We start from the raw sequence: 22,372 nt of genomic DNA on the forward strand, positions 1-22,372 counted from the left end.
GTTGTGAACTTGTGAAATTTGGATTTAGCTCCTGATTCATGAAACAATGCAGACAGCAGCTATACACCGTGCTGAGCTGATGTTTTTCCACACTGGTCAGTTGGTCAGAGTGATATCTGTGTAACTTTTATGAATGTTTCTGATGCTTTCATGGCCACAACTCTCTTGGCATTGAGGTGCACATTTATCTTTTCCTGATTAAATAATGGTTAAATACATAAATACAAACCAAAAGCTGTTTTTCAATGCAGTGCAGCCACAGTGAGCTGACAAACAAACATGCACTTGTAACCAAAAAGCTACCGTCAGTGCCATCAGTATGTAAAAATATAAATAAATTAGAGGGATGGATGTTAAAATGACAAAGAAATAAATAGTGATGAGAGAAGATGTTTTGAAAGCAGGCTCTGTCATTTCTCTGTTTTGGTTTTTCTGCCAGTCAAAGGAGAAAGAGAGACGTCCAATCAGAATATGGGATCTGCTCGGTTGATTGACAGCCAGCTTCACTCCAGGCCAAAAAAAAAAAACCTACACTGAACCCAACACATAGAATAAAAACATCAAATTTTCACAACAGTTTGCCTACTCACTGCTGCTTTTGAAGCTGCAATAACAAGCCACTTTAATACTAATACTTTTACACACCATCATAATCCTCTTAGTCATTCATTTCCTCACACGTTTCTGCTAAATATGTTCGACACATTGGATTTTTTTTTTTGGCTGCATAAATTTTATTTTCCCCATTTGCAATATTCTTATACATATTCTACTTGTTCTTTGATGCGTCCTGTTCCTATTTTGCTGCTGCAATGACCCAGTTTCCCCATGGGGGCCATTAAAGTTTCATCTTTCCTTATCTTCTGCTTTAGATTCAGTGTCTGTGTTGCATCCTTTATGTTGTTTCTTATTTTGCAAATGTGGGCCTCGTGCACATTTTGCGTCCTCAGGTGAATGAAACCGGCTGCTTACGACCGTCCGGGGGATTCAGAATGACCACCTCAGAACGGCCACGGGATATGATTTATGTCTGGCACTGAGTCTTCTCTCCCTCTCTCTCTCTCTCTCTCTCTCTCTCTCTGTGTGTGTCCGCCGTGCTCGCTCGCCCGTCCGTCCGGCTGCAGCTGGAGGCTTTCTACTCCATCTTCACCACGGAGCAGCAGGACCACGTGAAGTCGGTGGAGTATCTGAGGAGCAACTTCAGGCCCATCCAGAGTCTGGACAACCGCCACGTCTTCAAGTCGGCCGTGAAAGACGCCTGGCTGCCCGACCTGACGGACAGCGGCGGCAGCCCCTACGGCACCGAGGCGTCCAAAGGTAAGCCTGGGGGGTCATCGACTTCCTGTTTACATGCACGGAGGATTCATGCGCTCCTCGGTTACGTGATCAATGCTGCTTTCCAAACATATCAGAATATTTAAAGTTACAGATATCTGGCCAGAGCGGCCTTTTAAGTCAAATAGGAAATTTAGAGTCAGTCCTGATGTTTGACAAGGTGTTGAGTGGATGGTGTGGTACATGAGGATGGCAGGTAGTGTTTGTGGGAAGGATGGACCAGCAAGCAGGCGTAGATTTTGAAAGATATAATAATTTATTCAGGCCAGCCACAAAAAAAAAAGAACAAAAACAGTCTCATCCGGTTTCTTTCAGACAAAAAAAATGAGGAAAACTGCAAATTTTTGCTGCCTTTGATACAGCGTCAAGCCCTCCATTTCCCAGGAGAGTACGAAACAGGCAAAAGACCAGGCTGCTAGTTTCCTCCACCTTTTATACCTGGCCAGCTGCTGCTTTGGCCAATCAGGGAAGGTCTCTGGAATTAACATCAATCCATGTCATAGGTTCATAGTTTTTATATGTTGATGAAATGAGCGAGAGGAATGTGCACCTTCCTCTCAGCATACACACCAACATTAACTTAAATCACACATAAGTCATGGAGGAAGTGAGCTCTCACCCCCATCTCCAACTGAGTCACACATCTCAGGTAATCTTGACAACTAGTCAGCAATAAGGTTTTTCTTATTAAACCCAGTTAATCAGAATGAGAATCAGAAAAACTTTATTTATCCCAAAACGGGCAGTTCAGTTTGCAGTCTCCAGTCCTTAAAAGCAGACCGCTGGGTCACACGCTGTGGAGCAAATACGTAAATACGTGGGTTGAGATCTGTCTTTCCTCACCCACCTCGATGTGAGAGGTCCTAAAAGTCACAAGGTGCAGCACAGGGGAGTGTTAGTGCGCTCCAGCAGGACTGGGTGGGCTTCAGTTCACGGTGCTGTCCTGAGCCTGAGGAGCAAGCAGCTGTCCAAACCAGCTCTGCAGCAACATGTGAGCTCATGTTCTGCAGGTGAACAGCAGGTGATGGACGGTGAGGCTTGTTCACGCGACACCTCAGGCCCATTTGTGATTCATAAAAAGGGAATTGTGTGCAGGTGTGCACACGGTACAGAATGTTTTTATTGTGTTTGCAAGGAGCCGCGTCTTAACCCCCTGAACCCCAAACCCGCCGGCGGGATAGAAAGACATGTATTTTTTAAAAAATCGCCAAAATTCAATCGTTTATCATAGCTGGAAGCTTTTAAAACCTATTTTTTCGTCGGAATTTGAATTTTCCGACGGTCCCTGAATGCTATATGTCCGACTTCGGTTTAGCGGTAGAAAAAAGGACGAAACTAAGCCTAAAAAAGTGATTTTTCATTCGAATCATTTTATTATACATGCTTCATTCAACAATTCGCCAAAAAATAGTCGTTTACTCAATCCAGATCATTCAAAAAACAGAAAATTCTGCGGTCTTCAGCGGATCTGAGACATCTTGATTGATTCAGGTGAGCCCAACACTCGCGTGACAAAAATTCACTGAATTTCAGTGTGTAGGCAGCAGTAGTAACATGGAAGGGCACAAGGCAGTAAAAACGCCTAAATTTATACAGGTTAGAAAAATGTTAATATTTCAGGAAATAAATCATGTGAAGAAAATCAGTTTGCCTTTTTTATTTTTTTATTATTTATGGCACTATAACTCTTTCATACTGTGTGAAAGACATTTTTGAATGGCTTCAGGTGATAGCCACAGCTGTGCTGTTTCCATAGAGGTGCAGCAGAAAAACAAGCCCACAGTGAGCCAAAATGTGAGGGGAGCAGAAAACACCCCAAAACTGCTTGGGGTTCAGAGGGTTAAAGAGAAACTAAACCCCAAACCCTAACCTGTGTGAAGCCTGCCCTCTAGTGGTGAAGAGCAGGGCGCCCTGGTTGTTGGCGGCAGGTGACGTCATCACCTGTTGCACGCCACTAAACACCACACAGCCTACTTTTCACCACTAGAGGGCCTCACACAGACCGGGTTCTGGTTGAACTTGCTCTCTGATTGGTGCGTGATGCTGATTCTCCGTGCACACACATGCACAAATGGCAGCAAAGTCTCAGTCCAACCAGGTACACAAAGTTGGAAATCCTGGAGGCTGAGCTCTGATTGGATCGCTGCATTCTCACACCTGAAGCTTTTAATCCGCAGCAAAATCACTGGTTTGGAGGAATCAGCTGATACGCCTCTCAACCTTCATAAAAGGGACGTCCATGCAGGGAGAGAGGCACATCAGAGCCATATCTCAACAACTTCTCTACACCCAGTATGACAATAAAAATGTTTTAATGACAAACTGAATATAGTTTAGTTATTACAGGTTTTCAGTGGATGCAAACCACTTAAAGCTGAGTCCCTTGCTTTACTCTGGGCTGAGCGTCTGACTCTAAAAGACGACGCACTTTTGTTGTTTACCTTGTTTTACAGCCTGACCACCACCTGGCCAAGTCACATGACTGACGACAGCCAATCGCTGCTCAGCCTGGGACAGTGTTTCCATATCATTACTGACTGCTGGTGACATTTGCTAATGTTAACAGATGAGGGATGTTCACAGTGTTGCCTGGATGCCCAGAGGAAACTGATTCTCTCTGTGTGTGTGTGTGTGTGTGTGTGTGTGTGTGTGTGTGTGTGTGTGTGTGTGTGTGGCCTGGGAATGTTCTCTGTCATTTTACCAGCGAGCCGGGTAACTCCCCTAGCATAAGGCAGTGGGAGGCACACCAGACCTCCTCCTACTCCTGCCTCATTACCACTCACACAACACCAGCCATTGTGAGTGTGTGTGTGTGTGTGTGTGTGTGAGTGTGTGTGTGTGTGTGTGTGTGTGTGTGTGTGTTTGTATGTGCTCATGTGCGGCCTAGCATCTGTGCTGTGTCAACGGTCCTAGCAGGCTTTGTCCCCTCCCTCCCTCTCCCCACTTCCATATGGTCGAGCAGGAAACAGGAGCATCACCTAGGCATGCTCACACACACACACACACACACACACACACACACACCTCTGTGTAGAGTACGCTCACTGTATGTCCTTGAAAGCTACACTCGGACGTATTTTGCAGTGAGCAAATCTGTGAGGCTGGCAGAGGAGGGGAGGAGAGAGGAAACAAGGAGAGGAGACGAGGAGAGGACATGAGGAGAGGAGACGAGGTGAGGACATGAGGAGAGGAGACAAGGTGAGGAAACAGTGGGAGAAAACAAGGAGAGGAAGGGAAATTAGGAGAGGAAACAACAAGAAAAACAAGGAAAGGAAACAAGGAGAGGAAACAGGGAGAGGAGTGGAGACAAGGAGAGGAGGGAAATGAGGAGAGGAAACAATGAGAGGAGACAAGATGAGGAAACAGGGAGAGGAGAGGAAACAAGGAGAGGAGATAAGATGAGGAAACAGCGAGAGGAGGGGAAACAAGGAGAGGAGGGGAAATTAGGAGAGGAGACAAGATGAGGAAACGGAGAGGAAACAAGGAGAGGAGACAAGATGAGGAAACAGGGAGAGGAGACAAGATGAGGAAACAGGGAGAGGAGAGGAAACAAGGAGAGGAGACAAGATGAGGAAACAGCGAGAGGAGGGGAAACAAGGAGAGGAGGGGAAATTAGGAGAGGAAACAAGGAGAAGAAACAAGGAGAGGAAACAAGGAGAGGAGACAAGATGAGGAAACAGGGAGAGGAGAGGAAACAAGGAGAGGAGGGGAAATTAGGAGAGGAAACAAGGAGAAGAAACAAGGAGAGGACAGGAAACAAGGGGAGGAAATGAGGAGAGGAAGCAAGGTGAGGAACCAGGGAGAGGAGAGGAAACAAGGACAGGAAACTAGAAGGGGGAAAAAGAGGAGGAAATAAGGACAGAAAAGGAAACAAGGAGAGGTAATGAGGAAAGAAGAGGAAACAAAGAGAGGAAACAAGGAGAGGAAACAAGGAGAGAAGAAACCAAGAGAGGTAACAAACAGAGGGGAGAGGGGGAGGAAACAAGGAGAGGAAACAAGGAGAAGTAACATGTTCAGGAGGGGGAGAGAAAACGAGATGAAACAAGGAAAGGAGTGGGGAGGAAATAAGGAAAAGAGGGGAGAAAAGAGGGGAAACGAGAGGAAAAAAAGGAGAGGCCACAAGGAGAGGAGAGGAAACAAGGAAAGGAGGGCAGAGGAGACGAGGAGAGGAGAGGAAACAAGGTGAAAAAATCAGTCTTCCTTCTGCCTTCTTCCATGAATCAGGAAGTACAACTCATAGCGTCTGGCCTCGTCAACACCGAGCTCTTTAAAGGTGAACGCTGGGCTCTGATTGGTCGGTTTGAAAAGAAGAAGCTGCTCCAATCAGAGCAAAGCCAGACTCCTGATCCGGACCAAAAAAAAAAAAAAAAAAAAGCAGACAGTTCTTCCTTTGTGTTAAAACTGGTTTTGCCCGTGGCTGCTCCACATATGTCTGCACAGGTTTTCAACATGAAACCAAATAAAGGCTTTTTGTTTCTCACACACAACACGAGCGCCTTTGCTTCGTTTTTTTGAAATAATTTCTCATCTTTTCCTTCAGTAAGCGCCTTGTTTTCAAAAGCCATATGCCGCACGCAGAGATCAGGCTCAGATCAAAGTGTTTTTTTAGACAGTTGGTGAGACTTTAATGCCAAACACAAAACCAGGCAGTCAGTAGAATAACAGAACAGCAGCCATACAGCACCGTTTGGTAAGGCTGCTGCTCAGGCTGAGGATCAGACAGGATTATTAACTGGAAATTACACCTGTTACACCTGAGTCGACAGGTACATGTCATTACACGTTCACAACAGCAGGTGGCGACATGACGCTTCATTAAAAAAAAAAAGTGTAAAATTAAAAGTCTTAAAAAAAAAAAAAAAAAAAAGTTTCCTGTTGGCCAAAAGAGTTCAGCTAAAGAAATCAACTTATTTTTATTTTTATTCTCATTTTCAATTTTTTCCTCTTTTTTTTTTTTATTGCAATAGAGAATTTTTTAAATTTTTTTTCTTAGTTAGATTTCAAGTTCTGCTCTAGTTTTGCATCTAGACTACATGTTTACTGGTTCATGCACTTCTTAACACACTGCAGTGTTTATGAAATGATATGATCATAAAATAATATTAATAATAAAATAATTATAATAAATATGCTCTTCATAAATGTGTATGTATATATATATATATATATATATATATATATATATATATATATATATATGTATATATTTATGAAACTAGCTAAACTCACATTTTGTGAGTTTAGCTAGAAAAAGTTCCCTCACCTTTTCAATTTTAGGATTCATATATTTGTTGTTGGGGTTTTTGGTTTTTCATGGATTTTTTTTCTCCCACAATCGGAGTGAATTCGGTCGCAGCAGGATGCAGAAAAAAAAAAACGAGCGAGCTGCACGGTGACCGAGGTGGGAAAGAGACCAAACAAGAAGCCAGAAGTTTGAGAGAGAGAGGAAGAGAGCTGCATGGTAGAGCGAGGCACACAGTGAACTGCAGTGAGAGAGAGAGAGAGAGAGAGAGAGAGAGGGTCGAGCGAGGTCGCCAGTGAATGGAGAGAGAGCAGAAGTCGGCACCATGAGAGGCTGCTCATCACACAGACATAACAAAAAAAAACCTGAGCCTGATCAGGCCGACAGCTCCCGAGTCCGCCTGAGGTCAGAGGTCAAAGAGCAGCCGGTCATGTGATTCAGTCCCATGCACAGGTCGCACAAGCGTATGAAGATTTAGTTGCATTTTTGCGATTTTACTCAACATTTCGTTAAGCATTTTGTATTCAAAATGTGTTTTCAAAAGCTCGATGGAAACACCCTCCATAAATCTCAGTGCTCCTCACTTTTTAAAACATATAAAACAATAATTTACACTGATATCGTCCTTTAAAACCCAGTATCAGTCGGGTTCCGGTGTTTAAAAGCTCGGCCGGCCTCACTCGCCGACACTACAGGTGCACCTCGATCGCCCGCTGCCCTCCGTTTAAAACCTGCACCGTTCCCACCCCGTCCCTCCCTCTCCGGCCCCCCAGCCCGCCCCAATCAAGGCCCGGTCATCTATCAAGTGCGGTCAGAGCGCCGCAGGGCCAAAGATGTCCTTTCCTCCTCCAAATGGCCTCTCGGAGAGCTGGGAGAGCGAGCGGGCGAGCGAGCGAGAGAGAGAGAGAGAGAGGGAGAGAGAGAGAGAGAGTTTGAGAGATGGAGTGTCCCCTCGTGTCGACTACCTGTGTCCCTCCTCCATGTTCTCTTCTGTGTGATTGGACTCTCGTCTCCATCACTCACTGCCATCCTGGCCTGTCCCCTGTGTTGGTGTGTGTGCGTGTGTGTGTGTGTGTGTGTGTGTGTGTGTGTGTGTGTGTGTGTGTGATGCCCCCTTGTCTTTGATAAAAGCCATAAGAGGATCTCTTCATCACCCTGCCAGACACACAGCCATTCCCGAGCTACAAAACCTCTTCAGTTGCCTTACAAACAGGAAATATGAGGCTTTGTTCTTTAAAGCGGCCCGTTTGGAGTTGATAGTGACTGTAGGGCGTGCACACACACACACACACACACACACACACACACACACACACACACACACACACACGGTGCATGCCTGACTGGGCCCAGCTTGATATAATCTGTTAAATACGCTCTCTGTCTATAGAGGTCGTTCACTGCTTGACTTCCAAATGATGTGTGTGTGTGTGTGTGTGTGTGTGTGTGACTAATGGCTTTAGTAATGCTAAGCCACATGGGGCTCGACTTCAGGTTATGAATAGAAAAACTCCACTGCAGCTCTTTATGAGCAAGCTAATCAGTTTGGTTCCAGCAGGCACGTGAGCTCGAGTCTCAATCAGGCCGTGCTCATCATCACGTTACCTCACGCATTTGCATAATGCGATACAGCGGTTGGAATAATCACCATCGCATGCATTGTGCTGTTTGCAACGTGCCGCTCCCGCGTGGCGACCGCTCTAACAAATTGCTGTTTCAGTGTCCGTAATGACATTTCGGTCGCCGGCGGAAGAATTAGCGTTTCCGTTTTGTTATCGCGCCGCTAAACGCCGGCCTCGACTTCACCGGAGCCGTGACGTCGCTTGTCTCTGATTTATTGGCGTTTTTCACCCGATTGACTGATCAGAAGTTGACCGTGAAAAAAAAAAAGATTCCCACATACTGTCTCAACAGGTTACAACACAGGTTACCATTAATCATAATCCTAGAAACGGGAAACAGAAAAGAAAATGAGTGTCCTACAACGGGAATACGAGAGAAGCCCGGTGATAACGAGGTGTGAAGGTCATGACACACTGCAAAAACGCAAAATCTTACCAAGATTATTTGTCTTATTTCAAGTCAAAAATGTCTTATTTCTAGTCAAAATATCTCATTACACTTAAAATAAGACATGATCACCTCAGAAGTAACTTGTTTTTAGACAATTTTCACTTGTTTCAAGTGAAAATTTGCTTGTTTCATTGGCAAAATTTGCCAGTGGAAAAAGTGAAAATTTGCTTGTTTCATTGGCAAAATTTGCCAGTGGAAAAAGTGAAAATTTGCTTGTTTCATTGGCAAAATTTGCCAGTGGAAAAAGTGAAAATTCACTTGAAATAAGTGAAAATTAGCTAGAAACAAGAAACAAATTTTGCCAATGAAACAAGCAAATTTTCACTTGTTTCAAGCGAATTTTCACTTGAAACAAGAACCAGGCGGCTATTCGCTGCAGGCCTTTATTTATTTTTGCACAGACCTGCACCAGGCCATTATTGTGATGACAGTTACTGTCCAACATATTTACAGTCGGTCAATTTAAGATTACGGTACACCCTTTTTTTCTAACGTTAGCTAGCGCTCTTATTTTGACAGAAAACGGAAGTGCCGCACAGTTATTATGCAGCTAACTGTTTATTTCTGCAAAAATAAGGTGAGTAGCCTTATTTTGGGTTTACCTCATTATGATGCAAATAATCGCCCTGGCGGTTATTCGGGTGGGCGTTTAATACGCAAAATGGGTGCAGACCCCAGGCGTTTAAAAGAACCAGGCAGCTATTGCGGCCGGGCGATTAATTGGTGAAATACGGTACATTAAAGTTTATTGCGCTGACTCACAGATCAAACACTGGATCATCTTTTGGTCAGGTCAGAAAACTTTATTTATCCCCCCCAAGGGCAATTCTGTTTACAGTTCCCAGCCAAAATCACAACAACAGAAGACGTCACATGACAGTTCACGGCATCACACATGACGTACAGAACAACTACACGTATACATTCACAGCTGTCAGTGGCATTTGCTCCATATCTCATGCCCAGTTCAGTTCAATTGTTATTCAACAATCTAGCTGAAGGAAAGAAGGAGTTGGAATATCGATTAGTTTTCCTCAAGGGGGCGTAATAGCGCCGCCTGAAAGAATGTGATCAGAGGGATCAATAATAGAGAGAAATGAATGTGTTTTTTTTTCCATAATTCCCACAAAATGATTTATGAGTCCATATTTATTTGGCTAATTAGTTGGCTAATTCAGGATCGATGAGTTATGGTAGATCCATGAAGTCCAGCAGGTTCTCTCACTGGACTCAGAATTCACCAGTTAACCATCAGTGAGGTACACCCTGCTGCTTAGTAATGAATAAAGTCAGCTTCTTTACTCTAAAGGTGGTAAAAGGTGGTTGATCATTCAGGCTGTGCACAAAAACTTTAGCCTGACAGACTCAGCAGTATAGGAGATTAGCTGCAGACAGATCTATACACACACGGATAGAAAACACTGAGTTTTCCCCGACATCTCATAAGACTTTTGCACAGCGTCCGAGTTGATTCAACTGGAAATATGGCTAAAAAAAAAAAAATCCTTTAATATGCAGCAGTCAAGCTAAAAAAAAAATCGAGCTAATGAAAAATTTGCCTGTCAGTCTGTGGATGTGGAGCCTCGCGCAGATGCAACTGAGTCAAATGTGAACGGTCACACTTTCCAAAGAGAAAAACCACAGTCGGGTCAGCTCTGGTTTCAGATGAGAGAGAGAGAGAGAGAGAGAGCAGTGGTGGTCGAGCGAGCTAGACAGTGAATGAAGAGAGGGAGCGGCGGTCGCGAGTACAAGCGTTTTTCAGAGGTTTCGAATCGTCACAATCACGACACGGCCTGGATCATACAGTCAGAACTGTGCAACAACAATATTCGGCTGATAGGGCTGGTAGTATGCCAGATTAGCTGCAGACAGATACACACACACATGCATGGACACACACACACACACACACACACACACACACCAAGTGCAATATAGTACCGCCTGACAGAGGTAAGTTAACAAAGAGTGTGTGAAAGTACTGCAGATCACTGAGATGAGCACATTTTTATTAACAAGCTCAGCACTGATCGTCTGTATCAACAGACAGTGAGTGGAGGACTCAGTAATCCTCCCAGAGGTGTGTATGACATCAAAAACTAATGCATCACGCCAGGGCTTTGCAGCGAGGGCAGCCGCCTCGACAGGGTGCATCATTTTCCAATAACAGCGAGCTTTGGACAGGGCCATCCCCTTCACATCGTGGACGCTCGCCAAGATACAATAAAAACAAAATTACTGCTGTTAATTCTTTTTTTTTTTTTTTTTTTTTTTTTTTTTAGAGTAAAGTATTATTTGTGTTTGGCTCACTGGTGGCTCTCAGCAAGATAATGCATCTGCTGTGAGCGAGCAGCGGCAGCACGAGAGGAAGCCGGTCCATTAGATCATGGATTCTCAAACCTTTTTATGTCCGTGACCCCCAAACACAAACATATTGGTCTCGCCGCTTCCATTCAGCCAGATTTCATCCCAGCGAACCCTACCTGATGATGATCTCCGCTGTTCGCTGCCGTGGCCGAGCTGCAGCCCGTGTGTGGGGAGGCGGCAGCGAGGAAAAGTGAAACCCAATGTGAAGTGATGATTTTGATATTTCCTCACTGCTCTCACTCAGTGCTTCTCCAACTTTTTTTTCCAATAATGTTTCCTCTTTGAAATATTTTTCTCAGCCACGTATCCCCCTGACCAGTGCAGGAACAAGCCTATATAAAGAGAAATGCCCGTGTCTGAAACAACAGCCTGACACTGAGGAGATTTTGTTGGCTCTGTTTTTTCCTTTTTTTCCCTCTTCTGAAACAAAATATTAAAAAAAAAAATAGTTTAGCATTATATTTGTCCGGCTGGTTAAGAAGGATGCTGCCTTGCTCTAGCCATCGTCTCCTCTGCAGGTCAGTCATGTTTAATGGAGCCTCCGCTGCATGATTTCAAAACGTTTCCGTCCTCTGTTAATGGAAAATTAATACATTACAGTGCAAAAACTCAAAATCTTACCAAGAATATTTGTCTTATTTCAAGTCAAAATATCTCATTACACTTAAAATAAGACATGATCACCTAAGAAATAATTTGTTTTTAGACAGTTCTTTCAAGTTAATTTTCATTTTTTCCACTGGCAAATTTTGCCACTGAAACAAGCAAATTTTCACTTGTTTCATGTGAAAAATCACTTTTAACAAGTGAAAATTGTCTAAAAACAAGTTACTTCTGAGGTGCAGTGTAACACCACTGATCTTAAATCTACGGTCAGAAATAATGGAGACATTGAACTTCATTTTGCTGAGACCCCTGGTATCCCCATCCAGGGCCCTTGGTGGTCCCCGGACCCCAGTTTGGAGGATTTGAGTAGTTGTTATTGAGTGTGTTTGGCAGTGCCGAGGAGGGAAAGTCATAGCAGAGACGTTGGGAAGCCTCCACATGAAGGCTCGTGTGCTCGCCGTCTGTTTTTAATGATGATAGAAGACGTTCCTCTCCTCCGGTCCCGCAGCAGGTCGGCCGCTGTACCTGCCCGTCCTGCAGCATCTGCCCGTCCTCGCTCACAGATTTCGTTTTTGCTCTTGAGAAACAAATGCATGCCCGCTGAAATGCAGCCATCTTTAATCACCACAATGCAAAACTCCCCGGCCGCTGCTTATGAAGCCCAGTTGCATGTTGGGAAGGTGAGGCTGTGTTTATTCCGCCGTGCTGTCTGTGCAGGTTTGGAGGCTTTTGATGAGCAGAAACACAGACTTGGTATTTTCCAAAGCGGTGGCACAGAGGAGTCTGACAAACTGAGAGAGGGTTAGTGGATGCTAACATTAGCCTGTCAGCCATCATTTGGTCTTTTTGGCGTCTGAGCTGCTCCAGCTTCAGTCCCGGGCTGCTAACGTTTTGTAACCCCGAATAAATCGAGCGCTCTAACAGCTGCGAGGCTGTCTGGCAACACAACCACAGGAAAACAGTGTGTGTGTGTGTGTGTGTGTGTGTCAACACCTGGATGATGGTGGAGGTCTCACTGAAAATCTAAACCAGCGGCTACAGAGAAGGAAACTGGGCTTGGATGAGGAAGCTGCTTTTGGAGCTTAATTTTCAACCCAGAAAATAAAAATATGAGGCTGAATATATGAGAAAGGACTGATTTGGGACCAGTTTAAATGTTTTTACAGCATTAATAATAATGTCGAATAATAATAATGATAATAATAATAATCATAATGATAAGAAGAAGAAGAAAAAGAAGAAAAAGAAAAAGAATAGCTATCATTATTATTATTATTATTATTGTTGTTGTTGTTATACATTAATTAATAATTAATAATCCAATCCAATCCAGTCTGTCCCCTCCCATCAGAGCACAGAGGCGGTCTCTGCCAGCTGTCTCTGCCAAACAGAGACATCTAGTGGCCGGCCCCCGTCACTGCACGGCAGCGCCCATCAGGATGAATGGAGGTTAATATGTAGGAGAGTGTTACGTTCATATTAAATAAACATACAGTGTTTATGTGTCGGCCTCATATCTCTCACCGGCAGATCCATGAAACCAAAGCAGCTCGTCTGCAAACCGCCTGCAGCCAGCCGTATATGAACTCATGTATTATTTGAGCCTGCAGACAAAACGTGTGTGTGTGTGTGTGTGTGTGGAGACTTATGTGTATGTATGATGCATGTGTGTGTGTGTGTACTTTCTGGGTGCTGTGTGTTTAAGTATGGATGCGTGAACAGGCTGGTCATACTTGCGTGAGGGGATGGTGGGTTTTTTTTTTCTGTGTGTGTGTGTGTGTGTGTGTGTGTGCATGTGTGTGTGTGCATGTGTGTGTGCATGTGTGAGCCGTTTGGGTGACTCAGAGTGACTCACAGCAATATTAATAACACATCATGGATACAACTCACGCTCACACACAGCTCTCCCTTCTCTCTCTCTCTCTCTCTCTCTCTCTCTCTCTCTCTCTCTCTCTCTCTCTCTCTCTCTCTCTCTCTCTCTCTCTCTCTCTCTCTCTGCTGTGCTGGAGAGATTATGAAGTATACATGAACCATAAGTCGAGTCACTGTATCCAGTCATTAAATTGTCTTTCTCTCTTTCTCTCTCTTTATTTTCACTTGCTCTTGCCACCCTTCCTTCCTTCCTCCTTTGTTTCCATCTCCTGCTTCCTTCCCTTCCCTCCCTCTGCATCCTTCCCTCCTCGCTTCCCTCCTTGCTTCCTCTCCTGCCCCCTCAGTGTGCAGCAGCGCCCCCATCAACATGAAGGTGCAGCACGTGAACGGCAGCGCCCTGGTGGTGCGCTGGGCGCGTCCCGAGGTCACCTACCACCCGCCCATCCTGCACTTCCTGGTGTCCTACAGCTGGACGGCGCACGACGACAGCTACGAGGAGACGCACCTCACCGACGCCAAGCACAAACTGGTGAGAGCCACGCCGGCACACACACACACACACACACACACACACACACACCTGGGGCGCCCAAAATGTCCCACGATTCCAGCTGTGGGTCATCATTTAGCCCGTTTTCCAAAGCAGATGCTGTTGTTTTCTCAGCCATTCACTTCCATTCATTTTAGTTTTTTATTATTATTATTATACTTTATTGAACATGTTAAAAAAGACAGGGATAAATAAACAGAAGTATGATGTGTAAACAGTATGAGCAAATAAAAGCTAAATTGTTTGATTGTCAATTGAATAATATAGTTCATGTTCAAAAGGGGGCAGGAAGAAGCCGGAAGCTTTTCAAGTCCCTTCCCTTCATACCGGCTGTGTGACTCAAAAACAATAAATCATTGTTCTCTGCTCAAATCCAATCATCCTGAAAAAATGGTTAAAAGAAAAAGAAAAAAAACTAAATAACTTTAAAAAAAAAAAAAGATAATATGTGACTGATAGAAACAAACATACAAGATTTCGAGTCGTACTGACTGTGGACAGGCACAGCAAAAAGAAAACAAAACAATGCAAAATTCACTGTTACATACCATATTTTTTGAGTATTCAGTTTCTGAATGGTAAAAACTGAATCAGAAATACTTTATTGATCCCTGCAGAGACATAATACTACTACTACAACTTTATTTGGACCTTTCCTACGAGAAACGCAGCTCAAAGTCCTTTACAGTACAGACGTGACGTGCAGCGAGTGCTTCACCAGGCACAAGGATTCACCAGTTAATTTAGGAAGAAATGTCATTTATTCAACCACAATACAAAAGAAAAATCCATAATTATTTCAATATTACAAAAAAAAAAAAAAAAAGATACTCGATAAAAATTCTGGGCCCTAAAATGAGGTCCACTAACAAAACTCAACCAACTGACTAAACAAAAGTACATCAAACAAAATGTTCAGGTTTTAGCAAAATCATACAGAAAATAATCAGTAACAAATCATACCATGCAGTAAAGACCAACTTAATATTAAAGCAATAACTTTAAATAAATATACTGACATTTACAAAGTAATTAAAATGTGCGTGCTACCAAAATAGAAACAAATATTAATCCAGCTGTGATATATCTGTTTAATACTGTGTGTATGTGCGTGGTGACCGCAGAGATGTGCATCAGTTAAATTAAACAGAAATGAGGGTGTGTGTGTGTGTGTGTGTGTGTGTGTGTGTGTGTGCGCCTAAAATAACACATTTTGTGGCTCTTACCATGACAAAACATTTCACACATGCAGCAAAAGCACATTTTGTCACCACCAAATACAACTAATCCACTCACTCACTCACTTCATACTCAACACCAAAATGCAACACAGCCTTTTCAGTCTGAGCAGGTTCAACCTTACTTTTTCCTGTGTGTATTGCAGTCATATTTTTTTGCATTACACAATTTAGTTACATATTGTAAAGAAAGTAGCAAAAGCCAATATTTCCCTCAAACAGCTCAACTTCTCTCCAAATGAGTAGATTCCTTCAGTCAGCTCTACTGTACTGTAACACAGCTGACAGCAGAATACAAAATACAGCTGTCAGTTTGAACAAGGTTCTCCTGTGAGCTGCACATTCAAATGTGAACTTACAGTAAAGAACTGCATCCAAACTCAGAGAGACTTTGAAGAGAAATTTTTACTGTATTGATGGCAAAAACTGAAATACTGTAACTCACATACAGTATTACACAGTTGAAAAAACAATACAGAATACAATTTATAGGCCCCTTTTCTGTAGGTGCATCCTGATTGATTGGTGAATGGTGATTGGTGGAAAGGGTAGTGATGCAGGTGCACTAGTGATTTCACAGTGATGCAGCTCATTTCTATCAGCTGTGAGCAGATGTTTTGCTTTTGACCACCACAGTGAAGTCAATGGAGTCAGGGCCATGGAAATGACACATGTGAGAAGTGAAAAATGTGTGAATCCAATGAAAAGCTATGAACACATGTGCAAAAGAAAACTTGTGCTGTGGTTTGGAGGTGAAGATGATGACAAAGTGGATCCCAGTTTCATTATTACTGGAAAAGGCGATTGAAAAAAACTGTAACTAGTGTTTCCACAGGGCTCAAGTCATCAGGAGACAGGGAGCTGTAGAGTTGTGTATCATCTGCGTAATTATGGTATTGCATGTTGTGATTCTTTATGATGTGCCCAAGCGGAAGCATATATAAATGAAACAGAAGTGGACCAAGGATTGAGCCCTGAGGAACCCCACAGGTTACAGCAACTTTGTCAGACGTGAAATTATTTATGGAGACAAAAAAGTCTCTGTTAAGTAGGTAGGTAGTAAGCCAGTTTAGAACAGGACCAGACAGACCCACCCAGTTATGCAGTCGATTTAATAGGATCTCATGATTGACGGTGTCGGATGCGGGACTGAGGGCTAGCAGAACGAGGATTGAGCCTTTTCCAGAGTCCATGTTTATGTGAAGATCATTTAAAACTTTGACAAGGGCGGTTTCTGCGCTGTGGTGGGATCTAAAGCCAGACTAAAAAACATCCAACAGGTCATTTGTTGTCAGGTAATTCTTCACTTGACTGTACACAATTTTTTCGAGGATCTTGCTAAGAAAAGGGAGATTTGAGATGGGTCTATAGTTGCATAAGATAGAGGGATCTAGACTGTTCTTTTTTATCAACGGTTTTATTACAGCAGTTTTGAGAGTGCTCAGGAAAACACCAAAACATCCTGATTGACTGGTGAATGGTGATTGGTGGAAAGGGTAGTGATGCAGTTGTACTAGTGATTTCACAGCGATGCAGCTCATTTCTATCAGCTGTGAGCAGATGTTTTGCTTTTGACCACCACAGTGAAGTCAGTGGAGTCAGGGCCATGGAAATGACACATGTGAGAAGTGAAAAATGTGTGAATCCAATGAAAAGGTATGAACGCATCTGCAAAAGAAAACTTGTGCTGTGATTTGGAGGTGAAGATGATGACAAAGTGGATCCCAGTTTCATTATTACTGGAAAAAGCGGTTGAAAAAAAACTGTGCAGGATGTTGCAGGATGCTAAAAGAAGAGCAGCGGTGCATCAACCTGCATGAAAAACGTGCCTCGCTGTGTTTCTGCTCCACTTTCTTCACTTCTGCAGGTTTTCTGCTGCATTCATATGCTGCTGGCGAAGTAGGAAAATATTTATTTTTTTACTTTGTATCCAGAATAACTTTACTTTCTTTCCTTCTTTCTTTCTTTTCATTTATTTTTTTAAGAGAGAGGCAGCCAAATCCACATCATCCATTTTGCAACATCCTTGTTTACTTATTGTTTGCCTTCTTGATTTGATTTTCCGACAAAACAGCACGCAGCCGCGATGCTGTTTGGCAGTCGACTTAGAAGTGCCAGATGTCGGAGCTTCCCACCAGCAAGTAAACACACCAATAGACCTGCAGGCTTTTCAAATCAATGTGCGTAAAGATAAAGTTACTTTGATAAAAATAAATCGGGGCAGGATGCTCAGCGCGGCGGATTACCCATCTCAAACAAAAGTCTCGAGTCTCTTCGAGTTGATTTTATGTACTGAACTGAAATTAATTGAAACAAATGGCTGCCTGGAAGGAAACACACACACGCACACACACACACACACACACACACACACACACACTCAGGGCATCTAAAACAGTATGGCATGCTTTGGAAAGTGCTTGGCTGTAATGGAAAGTATTAAATTGGCTAAAGCGTGAATAAAAAGCAGAACTGTCCTTTAAACAAAAATATTGGGATCAGTGTCGGTCAAACCCGAAAACACAAGCGTGTACTGATGCAGTGTGACGTGCAGATGTGTGTGCATGTGTGTGTGTGAATGTATGGGGGTGGCGGGGTTATAAACTGCTTGATATTTCTGAAATGCAGAGGATTTTACATCATCAAAAATATGACTGCAAGACTCTTAAAAAAAAAAAAAGCGTACAACTTGTTTTGGAACAAATCGGTTTTGACACACACAACTGATTGCATCATTAAAAAACTATGACTATTTTTGTAAGCAAGGGTCTTAAAAGGGCTAATAACTTGTTTGGGGATGAAAGGAACGTGTGCACACACACACACATGCACACACACACACACACACACACACACACACACGCACACACATGCAATCACAGATGTTTGCTTTATTGAAACGTGGCTCAGAATGACAAAACGCATCACCAGAGGTTCTGATGTTGTTAATAAGTTGTCTTGGGACGAAACTTTCTGAACATCGCACACACACGCGCGCGCACACACACACACACACACACACTGTGCAGCATCCCCCATCGTTTCCATTGCAAATGGTCTCATCAGGAGGCGAAATGAACGGTGCTCTGAGCAGACAGGAGGCTTCATTCCCCTTCAATGTGGTCTGCCGGTTGGCTCGCAGAATACTAATGTTAAGCTGGAGGCGATGCAGGGCTGCCAGCTCGTGCAAAAAGCATGACCTTGGGCCAGTGGCACTGTGGGAAAATGGGAAACGGCTTGAAAAGAGATTGGAGTGCCCCCTAGCTGTGGAAGTGGAATATTATATATATAATTTTCTTTTTTTTTTTCTTTCCTTTCCTGCCGATCAGCCTGGGAATGGCTTTGGATGGAGGGAGAGAGAGAGAGAGAGAGAGTGTTTCATCCTCCCATCAACAGTTCGCTCTCATCTACCCTGAGACTGAATTCCCTCCCTCCCTGCTCGCTCTCCCAGCCCCTTCCTCCTTTTTCCTCTCCATCTTTTTTTTCCCCTCTCGTTCCCCATCCACACACACACACACACACACATACACACCCCTCCCTTGGTATCCCTTTTTCCTCCCTCTTTTTCCTCTCCGTCAGCCTTTTATTTCCATTCTTGTTCGTCACGTCGTCCCCTGACGCCTCTATGTAGGTCACAACAGGGACTTACACGGCTTAAACCTCCTCGTCACAATCAGCCGAGAATTCCCGTTTCATAAAACACTTTGGCTCCGGCTATTCTGCAGCCCGGACCAGCCGCCGTGGACGAGCGGGGGAGGTGTGGGTGAGTGGGTGGGGGTGCAAATAAGGGAAGTGGCTCCCTGAACAGATTCAGCGCGGCAGAGCTGGCGTGAGTCGGGACATCGCGAGCTCTCGCCTGGTCGTCCTGCAGCAGCCGTCCGGCCGCCGTGCAGGAAGCCGTGCAGCTGTCAGCCCAGATGTGCCCTGTCACATTAAAAGAAAGCTGAGACACTTAAAAAAAAAAAAAAACAACAACAACCTGAAAAGACTTTAATTCACTGGCCGGCTCATTGAGAAGGTGCTGCATCACTGTGGGCCAGGTGTTTATTTTTTTGTTGATGTGCATATCCTTTATCACTGAAATTAAAGGATTATTTCAGTCAAGACACAGTCAAACACCGTGCTATGAAATTCCTACTTTGCTCGTCCTCCTTCCACACAAAAAAACATCAAAAGTAAAATTAAAATAAAAAAAAAATCACGTACTAATTGGTTAATTTGTACTTTAGTGGAAGAGGTGTAGATGTAGATGTAAACTGAAATGTAGCGCTGTAGTGGTGACTGTATAGATGGAGTGTATCAGTCAGTCAGTTAATCAATGAATCAATCAGTCAATCAAATTTTATTTATATTTTGCATTTCATAAGTTGTCGTACTGCAGTGGTAGCTTTGTAGATGTAGTTCAGTCAGTCAGTCAATCAATCAAAATTAATTTATATACAGTGCATTTAATAAATTAAAATGCAATAAAATGCACATCATATAGGAGAAGACAAAATAAAAGAAAAAAGGTTAGATTAATTTTTAAAACATTTTTTCTAAATGGAATGAAAAGTAAAATCAGTGAAAACAACAGGAAATTAAACAATTAAAGAAAAACAACAACAATTAAACCAACATCACCTCACAGTTACAGCAACAAACTGCTGCCACATACCAAAACATTTTTTTATTTTTATTATTTTATTTATTTGTTTTTGTCTCTCTGTATTGTCAAAGTAGCATCAAAGTACAGGCGTAGTGATGGTTGTACTATAGATGTACTGTATTAGTAGTGACAGTGTAGTAGTACTACAGTAGTACTGCAGTGGTGTTTTGTTGGGCTTGTCTCTGTGGTGTAAAGGCGGCGTGGAGCTCGGCGGCCTCTGACCTCCTGCGACCCGACGTCAGACATCAGCAGGATGAAGTCTGGTCTCACACCGACACAGAGGAGTGAGACGTCTCACCCCGGACGACATCCTGAAAAACCCAATGTGACACTTTTCCCAGAGAGCAGTGCACTCTCTCCGCACTTTGGTGACGACGGCGCCGCTCTGATTATCTGCGGCGATAAAACAGCTTATAAAATAAAATGTCTGTATGATAAATTCGTCAGACTTGATTAAAAAAAAAAAAAAAAGCGGGACGTAGATGTAATGGAATCATCAAAGTGAGGATGAAGCGGGCGGAGAGTCTCATATTCAGTAAATGATGAAAGGCCGGGATTGGAAATGAGATGTGATTGGATTTGACGAGGTGAGTCTGTGGGGTTTGAGAGGCCAAAACTCTGAAACATGGAAATCGAACCTGCTGGTGGACAAAATGTTGCGTTTACTGACCGAACATGATTTAGCTGTCCAACTATTTACTGTTTAAAAAAAAAAAAAAAATCTATCTATCTATCTATCTATATCCATCCCTAGATCTGTATTTATATCTGTATCGATGGATAGATTGTTTCGTTCATTTCATTCAACAAATTCACAAACTTATTCCCCTTCACCCGTCACACAAATATTAATCTTTCACTGAAACACATCCATAAAAACACTTTCCAATTTTTTTTTTTAATATCATTCAACTGTCACACCTTTTAATATCATTTGGCTTTTATGTGATTCAATTATCGTCTACCATTACACCAATTTTTACACCAAAAAATGGAGGGATATTAAAATTATTCAGTGTCGCCCGCAGGATGTTGCTGCTGTCAGGGAGGGAAAAAGCGGCGGAAACAGAAGTGAGAATGAAACTTTATTTTTTTCCTTTCGGGATTAGAAGTGTTTTAAGACTAAAGCTGCTGCAGTCACAGGAGACTGACATCAAACACAACAGATGGGAGTGTCTTTTATACATTATCATCAAGTGCAACTGTATATACATGTTTTTTTTCACTCATGAAATCAGTCAGGGAAGGTCGCCTGCTTGCTTGGCTCATGGTGGTCATGGTGTAATTTGGAATTAGCTAATCTGCAGCAGTGGGATTGAGTGCGTCACCTGCAGATTAAATGCTGACAGTGAAGGAGTTCATTCCTTTACGAAGCAGAAACCGGAGAGAGGAAAGATCCAGCAGAGTGATTGGGATTACTGATTGTTTGTGTGTGTGTGTGTGTGTGTGTGTGTGTGTGTGTGTGCGTGTGTGTGTGTGTTGCAGGAGGCAGTCATCTCCCCCGTCTCGCCCGATGTTCTCTACCTGTTTCGGGTCCAGGCCATCTGCATGAACGACATGCGCAGCGACTTCAGCCAGAGCATGCTCTTCAGAGGTACGGCACACGCACACACACACACACACACACACACACACACCTCTCACACCCTCAGCTGATCATAAACCCCCTCTGAATTACCTCTCTAACGCCGATCATCACCTGTCAGGACGAGCATCATGAGTATCTCCTCCACACACACTCCTCTCTCTCCTCTCTGAAGCATCATCGCCAGCATGTTGTTGATATCATCTTCCATTTTCCCTGAGAGTCTCGTTCATAAAATCACTCATATTCACAGCATTTAGCCAGCCTCGGAGTGGATATCTGCAGGCTGGAGGAGAAACAGAACATATGAGCAGAGATAAAGCAAGAAACGGGCGGCTGAACTGCACTGCGCTGCGTTAAAAGCAGATTATGAGCGCGGCAGAAGTGCAGATAAAGGCTTTTTTGGTGCTGTAATTAAACCTCGTGTCTCTAACTACGCAGCTGCCCCGTAAACTTTTTTTTTTCCCCCTGCATCATGCTCTGATTAGAATAATTGCCGTGCACTCACAACGTGCTCGTCATGATGCCTCGCGAGCGCCACTTGAGCTCGAGTGTGTCCTGATTGTTTCCCCTCCTGTGTGTTTAACCGGAGCATCACCCCGCTCTCTCCTGTGTGTTTCAGCCAACACCACCCGCATCTTCGAGGGCACCCGGATCGTCAAAACCGGCATGGTAAGGGAGGCCGAGGTGAACCACCGGCTTGTCTTTGCACGTTTCGTCCAGCAGAGAGCAGTGTCTGACTTTTCATGTTGTTGTTTTTTTTTTTTTTTTTTTTTTTTTTTCCCCTTGTCTGCTATTGCTCTTGCACTCAGGATTAGGAGAGCAGCAGATTATATGTAACAGGATTACAGGATTG

General features: G+C 43.5%; 1 protein-coding gene across 2 annotated transcripts in view; it reads left to right on the top strand.

Moving 5' to 3' along the window:
* LOC115358974 (receptor-type tyrosine-protein phosphatase gamma-like) overlaps positions 1-22,372 on the top strand; it is a 528,184-nt gene that overhangs the window by 439,415 nt on the left and 66,397 nt on the right. For both annotated transcript variants that reach the window (XM_030051157.1, XM_030051156.1), the window contains exons 8-11: positions 1,125-1,317; positions 13,840-14,024; positions 21,417-21,525; positions 22,139-22,188. In XM_030051157.1, coding sequence (XP_029907017.1) covers positions 1,125-1,317; positions 13,840-14,024; positions 21,417-21,525; positions 22,139-22,188 — 537 coding nt within the window. The remainder of the gene's footprint in view (positions 1-1,124; positions 1,318-13,839; positions 14,025-21,416; positions 21,526-22,138; positions 22,189-22,372) is intronic.

This window comes from Myripristis murdjan, chromosome 5, assembly GCF_902150065.1.
Source record: "Myripristis murdjan chromosome 5, fMyrMur1.1, whole genome shotgun sequence".
Lineage (NCBI taxonomy): Eukaryota > Metazoa > Chordata > Actinopteri > Holocentriformes > Holocentridae > Myripristis > Myripristis murdjan.